The following is a 12,749-nucleotide window of genomic DNA, read 5'->3' on the forward strand; positions in this document are numbered from 1 at the left end:
TCTAAGGACCAAAGACTTGAGTGAAAGACTTTGGATTTAGATTCTGGCCTTTGCCAGACCTTTGCTGTTTAGCCTAGGGCCAACTTATCAACCTCTCTAGGCCCCTCATCTTCAGCTAAATGGAATAACAAGAAGGCAAATGCACCCATGCCGAAGCTTCTGATAAGTTGCTTTTGTAGTTGATGCCATTATTATTTGTAACAAAGAACAAGGGTGCTCTGCAGATCTTCAAGCTGACAATACATATTGCCTTGTTCGTGGGTTTTGTCATGGTTTGAACATAAAACTGTACCCCCAAGGTTTGTATGTTGAAGGTTTGGATCCCAGTATGGATATGATCAAAGGTGAGCCTCTGATTATGTCATTCCCACTGATCAGTATAGAAATGCAGTGGCTGTAAGCAGGTTGATTTCCTCCAGAGCATCTTGAAGTGTGCAGAGCAGGATGCACCTGAAATCTTGAGATGGCTCCTATAAGGGACGGATCCATGAGTGCTGTATATGTGCAGGCCAAAGAATAAATGTCTTCCTACTATGAGCATGGAGCATACCACTGGGGTACCAAGCTTCTATGAACAGCGACCCCTGAGGGGAATCTTCCATTCCCAGTCTAGCCTGGCATGTTTTAAGCCAGGAATGAGCTCTGTCAACTATGAAATCATTCTGGACAGTGCTGGCCTACCCCCTCAGCACTGTCTGGACTAGTCAGAAATAAGACAAGTCATGTCCCATTCATGACTCTTGCTTTCAGAGAGGCTACATCTACCCATGAGAGACTTTGAAGAGACTGAGGAAGCAAATAAACCACAGATAGATGCTCAATCTCACTCATAATGATGTGGAAATAAAGAGTAAGAATATCCCAGTGCTTACTAGTGGGGAGGAAAACATGAGACCAATATACAGCACAAGGAGAAGGGCTCAAGTTGGCAGGGCTAGAATTTGGAGGTGGCCACTTTGGAGGGCGATTGAACAGTCCCTCACAGGTGTGTGTAGAAAGAACCTCTTATAAGCATCATGGGTCAATAAAAAAAAGCTTATGGCCAGTGAGGTGAGGCAGAAAATAAAAGATGAGACATTGGCAGGGATATAGAAAATTCTGAAAAATTGCCCAAGACAAGAGGTTTGCCCCAGAACACTTAGGAGTCATATGTAAAACACGTTCAGCCACATAGCTGAACTCAGGTTAGATAAAGGGGACATTTGCCCCAGGGACGCTGAGGAGATGGATGTAAACCAGCAGGTAGCTGAACTCAGAATAGAGTAAAGGGGAGATTCACCTCAGGAACTCTAAAGAGACAGATGTAAGAAGACAGAGAGAGGAAACCAGTCACAAAGCTGAACTAAGATAAGAATAAAAAGGATAATAAGTCAAGAGCAAGTCATAGAACAAGTCAAAGCTTATGGCTTAGGCATTTATTAATTAATAAATAGTCTCAGAGTTGTTACTGCTGCAAATTAAGTAGATGGGGAAAAAATCTTTATTTTTTACAGATGTCTTTTAAGAGAATACTGTCAAAAGTATCCAGAGTTTGATATGCAAAGCCATTCATTCTTTAGGGAGGGTTGCAAAAAAACATAGGACTATGGGCTAGGTGTACAGTCAGCATAGATTTAGCAGGTGTAGTGTGTGATCTCAGAACAGGAGGGGAGAAAGGGGGGAAGGGAGAGAGAGAGGGGGAGAGAGGGAGAGAGAGAGAAGGAGAGAGGGACAGAGAGAGGGAGAGAGAAGGAAGAGGAGGAGGAGAGGAGGAGGATGAAGAAGAATCTGGTAGAGAACGTCAGAATCAAAGAAGCATGGATGATATGTATGCGGGCACAACTCAGAACCTGCTTTCATAATCACATGCCATTTCTAGAATACCCAAAAACTTAGTAGAAGGAGGATAATCAATTTCATTGATCTTTATATGAATTATCATACATATGAATTCTGTACCCTACCTCACACTTGCACACACTCATGTGAGGAGTGCAGAGTACTCACCTTTCTAACCATTTCCACTGCAGAAAACGGTCAAAATACATGCTATCCAGGTACTCGTGGAAGGGGTCTCCCTTCAAGTAGTCATGGACAGACCTAGCCCAGGGTGACAGAAAGATGAACATGTTATAATCCCTATCTTGAAGTAGCTAGACAGAGTCTAGTGGGTTACTGCCTTCAGACTGCAGAGAAGCCAAGCCTTACAATGGCTATTCCACATCTGGCCAGAGGCCTGTTTGTTCTGCAATGATTGCTTAAATTGGGTTGACCTTGCAAGTATTCATAAGTCTTGCCATGGGCCAGCATGTCTTTCTGGTTCTGTAGTAGAGCAGAGAGTATGGAGTGGATATTCAAACAGAGACATAAATCAGTAAATCACAAAGATTAGGTCAACAATCCCAGAGATGAGCTATACTAAATTAGAACTCAGGAACAGCTCTCTGAAGACACCATGAGCTGAAGTGGGACTAGACTTGCTGAGTTAGAGGAGGGGCTAGGATTGAGAGGTGATAAGGGACAGAATGAGATACAGTTCCCAAAGGCTTTGGGTTTGGTCTGGAACCAGCAAAACCACTCTTTTTCAAAGAAGACAGATATCTTCCTAAGTAGCCATGATTTGTCTATGTAGGTGGGAGTCTGCCCAGGTAGGTAAGGGCCAGCCCAGGTAGTCAAAAGTGTGCAAATAGAGCCCAGGTAGCCAGGGCTCTTGCCCAGGTGGGCAATGCATGATGGTAGAACACTTACTGAGCACAAGCAGAGAAGAGTTCTTTGCAGGGGCTCTGCAGGAGCTTCTTCTCTGTCTGAGAGACCAGGTCCTGTCCAACTTGGGCAATGAAGACTGGGGACTGGAAGAAGGAAATGATTATTAGTGAGAAGGAAGGAACAGGGTAGCTGGAATTGCTCCATAGATGCAGGGTAAAAGATAAAGATACCAGGTGATGGTAGAAAGATGTAGCTACCTGTTCCCTGCGTATGGTCACCTGCCCTGTCGGCCCCTGTCCCCTACACACACACACACACACACACTCGGACACATGTAGGATACATGGACAGTGTTCAGTGTGGTGGTAGTGGGGTTATTAGACTAGATAGCAGTGAATGAACTCAGACTTAGTGTGAAATTTCTAGCCATGTAACATTATGGAAGTCACTTAGCATCTCAAAGTCTGGTTTCCCCAGTTTCACCCATCTCCCTGCCACGCATTCTTGATAGATGCTCCCAGGACTAGACTCACCAGGTGGATGCCAAGGTGGGATTTTAATAAATTAGAGAAAAATTTTGAGAAAATCCAAAAGACGTAGTGTGAATTATGAAATTATGATTTCCCTCCCTGCTACAGAGATATAGCTATAGGGCTGGAAGACTTGCTAAGGTCCATGAGGCAGTGCCTACAGGGAGATGATCCTGGGGAAAGTGGGAGGGGCAGTAGCAGCTGGCAAATCACTCTTGAATAAAAGTCATGGTTCACTTTCTATTCCTCAGGGTTTCAAATGCTGAAATCCATTCCTTCTTTCCCTGCCCTGCCCTCTTGTGCGGGCTCATCCCCCTTGAGGATTACCTCCTCAGTTGGCTGGAGAGGTTATAACTCTGGTGAAGATGGCCTATGGTGTGGCTGCAAAGCTATTTCACTAAGTTCCAGCTAGAGTACATTTTCCACCATGAACTGTCTTAAGAGGTGGCAGTTCCCTCTACCTTATGTGTACCCTGCCTGGTCTACTTCTATCCTCCTCTCTGTTCTAAAAACCTACAACTGTGTCCTGCAGAAATGTTTAGTCTCCTGCCAGCGCTTATACCACAACCAGGGACTTGTGTTGCTTTTAACCTCTGACCTTGCCATCCTGTGGCTACATCTCTTTCTCTGGAAGGTGGGAGGTACTTCAGAGATGCTCAAGTCTGCTTTGAACTTTGGGCACTGATGAATTTTTAAAAGTTTCCCCCTAAGAAGCATATAAATCAGGTTGGAGGCTTCTGGCAGTTTAGTCTCTTCAGAGCCAAAAACTGCAGGCAATGAGACAGGAGGACAAGCCACTATCTGTAGGCAAATCTGCCTAAAGAGGCAGACTGGTAGGCCACTTGGAATTGGGGGTGGGATAGGGCAGTGGAGGTATGCCTGGTAGATGGCTGCACACTCCATAAGTGTCCATCATTGAGGTGAAAGGGTATGGTCTTGATCCAGTGTGAGTCAGCAAAGACAGCATAGAGATGCCGAGTGTAGGAGCTGTGGGGAAGAAGGGAGCCATTTTTAGCTTTACTCAGGAGGGGCCCAAGTTGCCAAACTGTCTGTACTAAGTGCACTTCTGCCAGGGTCAATTTGTTTTTCACCCAGCTTATTCCTTATCACCCCAACTGACAGCTGGCATGGGAACAGTAAATAAAGCCAGTGTGGTCTTGACCTCAAGTGCTATTCTCCAGTTAGACATACAAATGCCATACTTTAAGGTGACACCCTATCAGAAAAGTCCCAATGTCCTTAGGTTACATATGATATACAAAATGAACTAAAACCATAACTTGATGGCCTTTACATTTTCTTAACCCCTGACTTTTCTTTACTTACAAATGAAATTTACTTATGGAGCTAAAATTGGAAAGCATTAAAAAAAAAAAAGAAAGAAAGAAAAAACACACAAACCTCTAGCAATGTTTTATATACACTAAAACTCAACCCTGATCAATAAATGAATAATGGAACTTCTGACACACATTATTTAATCTATACTGTGACTTTGTGAGGTAGGAACTATTATGTCATTGTCTTAGTCAGGGTTTCTATTCCTGCACAAACATCATGACCAAGAAGCAAGTTGGGGAGGAAAGGGTTTATTCAGCTTACACTTCCATACTGCTGTTCATCACCAAGGAAGTCAGGACTGGAACTCAAGCAGGTCAGAAAACAGGAGCTGATGCAGAAGCCATGGAGGGATGTTCCTTACTGGCTTGCTTTCCCTGGCTTGCTCAGCCTGCTCTCTTATAGAACCCAAGACTACCAGCCCAGAGATGGTCCCACCCACAAGGGGCCTTTCCCCCTTAATCACTAATTGAGAAAATGCCTTACAGTTGGATCTCATGGAGGCATTTCCTCAACTGAAGCTCCTTTCTCTATGATAACTCCAGCTGTGTTAAGTTGACACAAAACTAGCCAGTACAGTCATCTACCTTGCAGAATATGAAAGTTCAGAAAGGCTAAGTAATTTTACCAAGATCATCCAGCCAAGAAATGGTAGAGAAGGAATTTGAACCTAGGATGGACTATGTTTGGTTGAGATCTGACTGAAAGTAATAATAATGGTCATCTGGTCCCCTGCTCCATCTCTCAGTATAATCTCAGCCCTTGGAGGCTCTGCCAGTGTAGAGAGCAAAATACTGTAAGATCTGCCACCAGCCTATAAGTTCTTCTGGGAAAATTTGAGAAGATGAAGTCAGAGACAAAGCAGTAAGTAGCCTGAGGCCTCTTTATCCCTCTTTATCCTTTATCTGTAGATAAGGGCAACAGACAGGGTTCTCAAGGACAAAAGGACCAGCATAAGTTTGGAGGTGACCCATCTGTGCACATATCAGGCAATCCTCATATTTGGGGTTGGCTGCCTACAAGCAAAGAGCCCTGGCAGGGAAGCTGTAGAATATTGGCTTTGAATAAGAAACATAATAATGTCTTGGCTTAGAAACTATAGCTTTAAATTCAGCTTTTGGTTCAATATGAAGAGATTGAATCCTCTTTCCAGTCACTCCAAGGAATGAGATTTGCCAATAAGAAGGGACAGGTCTATACTGGACACCTGGGCCTGCCAGAAGACTCAGAAAATGCCAGGTCTCTGTGCCACTCTCCTGGGCAGTGCTCCTCACTGACTTTTCTGCTCTGTCCATTACTCTTCCTGAGGCTTCCTCTTCTTGTTCTTGGGGACTCTATCAGTTCCCAAAGCTCAAGATTACCAGGACATACCTCTCCAGTCAGAAAGAGAAAGAAAATCGTATAAGAGTTTTCCTAGGCACTCCCATGCAGAGAAAAACCATTCCTTTCTGAAACAGGGCAGGCCCCTGACAATGGATGGCCTTGTCCCTTCATTTATGTCTAGGCCTCTTTCCTCCCTTTTGTCATTACCTCCCATGACATCCACTCTGTGATTAAAACCTAAGCTTCAACATGGCAACTAGGAACACAGCCAATGCAATGCTCAATTGTGGCACTAGTGGTCAGTCATGCATGATGCAGGGACAACAGACCTTGGAATGTGTAGAGGAAATGGTTGAGGTAGAGGTTTGATTGGATGAGAGTTGGGGAACCCTGAAGCTGTGTAGGTAAAGCAACAGATCTGGAATGAGTACATGCTTGGTTGGGGGTGGGTTGGAGGCTGAGTGTTTGTGGAAAGTTACAACTCCCATCCCAGTGTCCCCAGAACAGTACTGTGTAATGCTTGGCTCTCCAGAGCCCTGCCTGTGATGTCACAGAACCTTCAGTGCTTAACTCATAACAGAAGTAAGCCTGGAAATTTTGGGAACTGAGGTAGGCTGATGAGGAGAATAGAAAGGGAGACATAGGTTTGTTCTGGGATATGGCTACAGCTAGAATTTTACTCATTATTTAATCAAGAAACATGTAGATCATCCCCACTACCACCACCACCACCACCACCACCACCACCACCACCACCACCACCACCACATACACACACCTAAGGCCTCTGCTGACACTCACATGCCCACTGTTGGTGACCTTACAAAGAGACAGATCCAAACCCAAGGACAGCTAGCAGTCAAACCCAGCCCCACTTTTGCCTATTGAGCCAACACCAGCAGTCTAACAGTTGACACATGAGGTGGTGCTATTGAGCCCCTCCAGTATGGCTTCCCAATAAAAAGGAGAGGCCACGGGCCAGCTTTCTATCCTCAAGGGTGGGGAGGCCTGATACAATAATCATAGACCACTTTCACACTACTAGTGTGGCCTTTACTGTAACAGCAAAAGGGAAAAATAACTGATCAATTTGGGAAGGGAACTTTGAGTGGTTTAAGATAAAAGCTAGACCTTAAGGGAGATAAGAGGATTTGCTGAATGAAGAAGTGAAGGCCTGAGGTTACACAGTGAGACCAGTCAGAAAACAGGCACAGAAAAGGAATCATGGGCAGGTGCAGACTGCAGTCTTTAGTCTACAGAGGACATCCTTAAAAATGGAGCTACTGATGACCTCAATTGTGTCATCTGAGAGGGGGGTAGGGGGAGGAGGAGAGGGAGAAAGGAAGAGTGGAAGGAAGGAAGGAAGGAAGGAAGGAAGGAAGGAAGGAAGGAAGGAAGGAAGGAAGGAAGAGGCATAGAAAGAAGAGAGAACTGTGCAGCAGGGAAGGCCCAAATGTCTACGGCTTTCATCACCAAAACCTTGTCCCTCCATCAAAGTTTCTTGTTTCAATAATTCAAAGTGGAAAGACCATACACAAACAAGTGTTCTGGGATCTTCAGACTACCCCCACTACCTCATCTCCTCAGTGGTCATCAATAATCCTCTGCCCTACTCTAAGCCATCTTAGAAATACACACCCTAAAAATGGGGTGAGAAGTTTAGAAAGAACCCTCAAAGGGAGCTCACTCTTCAATCCACCATGGCAAACTGGTATAGAAAAAGAGAGAAAAGACCCCCAGGGTCCTAATGTTTGCTTGTGGTAGAGCTAAGGGGCATCCATGCAGGCTGTGGACTTGACCCTCATAGGTTCTGATCTAGTTCCATAGGAAGACACAATTTGACCTTATGAGCTCCACTCAAAACCAGGTTGTCTATTTCCACCTCCACCTTACCACTCTGCTTTCCAGAAGCCCCTCACAGGAGGCCCCTCCTAGATTCCTGCTAATCACTCACCCCTAAGTTTTACATCAAAGCCCTCAAAGGAGTTTTCTTCTCTTTTTTTTTTTAAGATTTATTTATTTTATGTATATGAGTACACCACTGCTCTCTTCAGACACACAAGAAGAGGGCATCAGATCCCATTACAGATGGTTGTGAGCCACCATGTGGTTTCTGGGAATTGAACTCAGGACCTCTGGAAGAACAGTTGGTGCTCTTAACCGCTGAGCCATCTCTCCAGCCCTCAAAGGAGTTTTCTTAAATACCACAATCTATGATCCTCACTGCCTTTAAGACCAAGGAATGAACCTTGGAGTTGTCCCTAAAATACCCTTCTAGACCTGCTTCCTCTTCTGGCCTTTCTCCCAGTTCCTTGGCCAGTGCAATGGACTTCAAGACACTGGGCCCTTGCTTGTTCCCATGGAAAAAAACTCTTCTCACCCATCATGGTACCCATGACTCAAGAGAGGCTTCAGAGACCCAAGTTCAGCAACTCAGGCCTTTCCACTTAATCCTACCTCCCAGTGATAACTGCCATGATCATTGTCCTTATGGTGGCTGTATGATGAACACTTTAACATGTCAGGTATAGGGGCTAGGCACAGTGTGATCTTGTATAACTCTCTCAGGGCAAGTTTTATTGTTGGCATCTCTAGTTTACAGATGCAAAAACAGCTTAGAGCTTAAGTGATTTGCCTAAGGTCACACAGCTGAGATTTAAAAACTAAATTTTAAAACCTGGCACTTTGGTCAGAGAGCCCTATCCCTAAATAGCAGCATGATATGAAGGATGCCAAACTCCTTCCTAGGTAGCATGTAAGAATGTGACTGTGGCCTTGAAGAGCAAGCCCTGTCAGAAGGCCTATGGACATTGGAAAAGGAGGCATGGTAGATTATGCATATTTTAATGAATGCTGCTTGTATGGTATGTCATATCATATATAGTGCATACATGAGCATATGAACAGACATATATTCAGACAAAAAAAGCTAATATCCAGCATATGTTTTGCTTCAAATATGGAAGCATCCTCTGAGGAGCTCAATGCTCATTAGCAGTAATTCTGCTAGTAGACAAAAGGTCAGCCCAGAAGACTGTCCACTCTATCTCCAGACACAAGTACTTAGGTCTTAATGATGTGTATATTTTCATATGTGGGCAGCTGACATTCCCCATGTAAACTATTTGCAATAATCTTCCAGTTTTCTCAAGATAAGCGGAGCAGCAGAAAGGCAAGACTCTGAAACAAAGGCGTCCCTAGGGGTCCCCTTCCTTCTAAACAAGAGTAGTTGACCTTCTGGACAAGAATGGAGGCAGCTGTTTTGGGGGCTCCTCATTGCTCCTCAGAGAGGAGAACAAAAAACGGACACTCCCACAACTGTATCCTGAATGCCCCTTGACATGGAAAGATTACATTAGCTACAGGAAGACTGGCTGCAGGAGTGGGGAAGGAGTGGGAATCAGGCTCCTAAGCAGGATCCAGGGTTGGAGGCAGTGTCTGTGGGCAATAGGGGGAAGGGCTGGCTTGACAGCTGTTGGCCGAGCAGAGACCACCATGTGCTGAGTCCTCCCTATAAGTTTCCTACCCATTATACTTCTGCTGCTCTTGGAAAGGACAATGTATAAATCAGAATCCATGGTTCCAGGGTCATAGACATGTATGCTGAGACGTTGAGAGCTGGGGGGAAAGCAGGTTAGTTTTACTCCAGTCTCCCAAAATGGCATACTCCATAAGTTTCATACAAGACCAAATATTCAGGAAATGGCGGACTTGACACTTGATTCAGGTGAACCTCAACTCCAAACCTGGGATCTATCCACTCTGCTTGCTGAAACAAATGGATGAGGTTCAGAACACAGGAGGTACTCAATATGCTTGCTAAATAATGGTATATACACGTACATGTTAGATTTAGGAGTCACTCAGTGGAAGGGTACTTGCCTAGCACCTGCAAGGTCCTAGGTTCCAAGTTTGACATCACATTTTTGGAAAAAAGAATCCCCTCTTGGGACACCAGAAGTATCCTCATGGGGTCATCTGGTCATCTGCTTTAATAACAAACTGAGCCATTTATTTCAGTCAGAACTAAATGAAAGGTCAGGGTGAATTTCAGGCAGATACTTGGGGGTGAAGATTAGGGAGTACTGCTTCTAGGATACATTTCTTGGGTCCAGGTACTTTGCAACCCAGTCCAAGTACTACTGTGTCTCTTATGGGTCCATTTGATGATATTGGGGGGTCCCCTGCCTCCAGCTTTCTAATAATTTCCCCATTGAGCAGCTGGAAAATACCACCTTACCACTTTCCAGACCTGAAGAACTGGGTGAGGAGAGCAGAAAGTGGTAGGAGCGTAAGATGAGGAATTATTCCAACCTGGCTCCTGGCTCAAAACTGCACATGCTGTCCAACCACAACCAGAAGACAAAGGGAAAGTCACTGGACTGCAGACCATGGAGAGCATTTCCTTGCTGGAGGGCCGATTTAAGGCCTGGCTGACAGGAAGAAAATACAGCATTCTTTCACCTTTTTAATCAAAACCTTAGAGCCATGTGTTAGAACTGCTGCCGCCTGCCCTTAAGTCTGTCTGGGGCAGTTCCTCTCTGTCTGTGGCCAGGCAGGAGATACAATCCACAAGCCCCAAACAAGAACAGATCAAAGGAGAAAGAAAGGTTTTGTTTTCTGGGTCACTGGGGAGAAAGAAATCAGTACAGCCATGAGCGAAGCACCCTCCACACTGGGTCTAAAGTTCATATCCAGTTTATGGCAAGAACAATTCCTCTCCTTACTTAGGGACCCTAAGGTCAACCCAGCAGGTCAACTATGGGTCCTGAGCACTGTCATGGTGTCTTAGAACCATGCAGAGGAAGCCCAGAAATGTAAGTTTCCTCCACTAGGAAGCTCATCGTGTCTTTGATCTTTTCTGATCTCCAGTCAGAATCAGAAGCACCTGCAGTAGAGAAAGTTTAAGCTTGGAGCTCTCTACTTGCTATTCTGAGGCAGCAATACAACAGAATATATACAGATTATGTTTGAATAATACAGAATATTACAGATGGAAAAGGGAAGCCACTTTCAATGGACAAAACAAGATTTCTTTAAAAACAAAACAAACCAATTTCAGTATATAGAGATGGTTCCAGGAATTTTATGATTTCTTGTTTTATTTTCAGTATTTCAGTACACGATGTGCTCTTTTTAAAAATAAATTTATTTTTATTTTATGAATGTTTTCTAGCCCTCTAGAAAGATTTTCCTTCCTTCCTTCCTCCCTCCCTCCCTCCCCTCTGAGACATAATCTTTAAGATTTATCTTATGTGTATGAATGTTTTGACTGCTTGTACGTATGTGCATCATGTGTTAGTCAGAAGAGGGCATCCAGATTCCTTGGAACTAGAGTTAGGATGTTGTGTGCCAAGTGTGGGTGCTGGGACTCAAATAACTCAGGACCTCTGCAAGAGCAGCAAGTGCTCATAACAGTTTAGTCATCTCTCGAGCTCCATGAGACAGGATCTTGCTTATAGCTCAGGCTGACCTCGGACTAATGGTGATGTTCCTGCTGCCTTAGCCTCCACGGTGCTAAGGTGTGCACCACCACACACAGCTGATAACATTCTTGAAACTTCAGCCCCGACAAAACCTAGACTTTTACTTGCCTACCACAGACTGCTCATGCTCAGTCTCACAGGTTCTTCTTCAGAGATCTGTCCAGACCCTAGCTCATGCCTCAGCAGCCTCCAATTCTCTAGGAAGATGAACTCAACCTGCCATCTTTCTCTCTATTTCATGAAGATCTCAAAGACCCAGAGTCTGACTGAGCTCTATAGAGTATCATGTGATTGGGTGAGTGAGCAACTGGAAGATAATACCTTGCTACTTTCTGTCTGAAACTGTGCTAGGTTTTTCTCCAGTGAATATTTTTTTGTTTGTTTTTTGTTTTTGAGACAGGGTTGTTCTGTGTAGCTCTGGCTGTCCTGGAACCTGCTATATAGATCAGATCTATAGACATAATGTTTTTGTGTTGTAAAGATTATCCTTGTATTATTCAACTGCTGATTTCTCTGTTCCCATATCTTGATGCAATCCCGACTTGGTAACTGTAACGTTTATTCCAAGTATCTCCTGTTTCAGGTTTGTGTAAACATTATTCCCCATTTATTCTCTAACTTGACAATAAAAGCTGATCAGCCAATATCAAAAGGGGGGGGGAGGGAGAGGGGGAGGGGGGGGACGGGGAGGTGGGGAGGGAGAGAGAGACAATGGGGCAGGACTTCCACTAGCCAGGAGAGGGGAAGAGAAAACAGAGAGGGGAAGTAGGAATTGCCACAGGAAGAGAGTCCAGGAGATTTCATGAGAAAATACCTCAAGCACAGAAAGCCATAACATGCGACTATGGATTTTGGTTAAAATGTTGCCAGATTAGCTTAGGGGAATAAAATAGAGTAATACTCAGTTGTTGTGTCCTTAAAGCTTATAAAATAAATATAATAGTCCAGTCTCAATTATTTGAGAGCTAGCTGAGTTAAGGAAAAAACTGTAAAACATTTATTAAACTAGCCACTAACACTGACTGGCCTCAACAGAGATTCACCTGTCTCTGTGCTGGGATAAAAGTTATGTGTCATCATGCCCAGCAACTCCAGTGAAGATTTTAATCTATGAGCACTGATGATGAATGAGGAGTATCAATCTTCTAAGATAAAAGGAATTCAACCACAACTCCTCACCACATCAGCCATACCTGTGCCCATGGCCCACAACAGGTGGGGATGGCACATAGGAAACACTCTGACACTGGTTTGAAAGTAACAACATCTTGTATGAGGCCCACAATTCCAACAAAATGCAAGCATATGGCCACCACTCTGGTAAATAACTCCGAGTAGTGAACTCTTGAGTGGTGAACCTAAGGACAGCTGAAGATCCTGTTAGGCC

At 44.3% G+C, this 12,749-nt stretch overlaps 1 protein-coding gene across 1 annotated transcript in view; it reads right to left on the reverse strand.

The window, feature by feature from the left end:
- The window catches only part of Grk5 (G protein-coupled receptor kinase 5), a 194,532-nt gene that overhangs the window by 21,610 nt on the left and 160,173 nt on the right, over positions 1–12,749 (reverse strand). The window contains exons 5-6 of the mRNA XM_021152022.3: positions 2,728–2,828; positions 1,987–2,079 (exon numbers count right to left, since the gene is read on the reverse strand). Coding sequence (XP_021007681.1) covers positions 1,987–2,079; positions 2,728–2,828 — 194 coding nt within the window. The remainder of the gene's footprint in view (positions 1–1,986; positions 2,080–2,727; positions 2,829–12,749) is intronic.

Source organism: Mus caroli, unplaced genomic scaffold, assembly GCF_978045245.1.
Source record: "Mus caroli unplaced genomic scaffold, Mus_caroli_1 scaffold_20, whole genome shotgun sequence".
NCBI classification, from domain to species: Eukaryota; Metazoa; Chordata; class Mammalia; order Rodentia; family Muridae; genus Mus; species Mus caroli.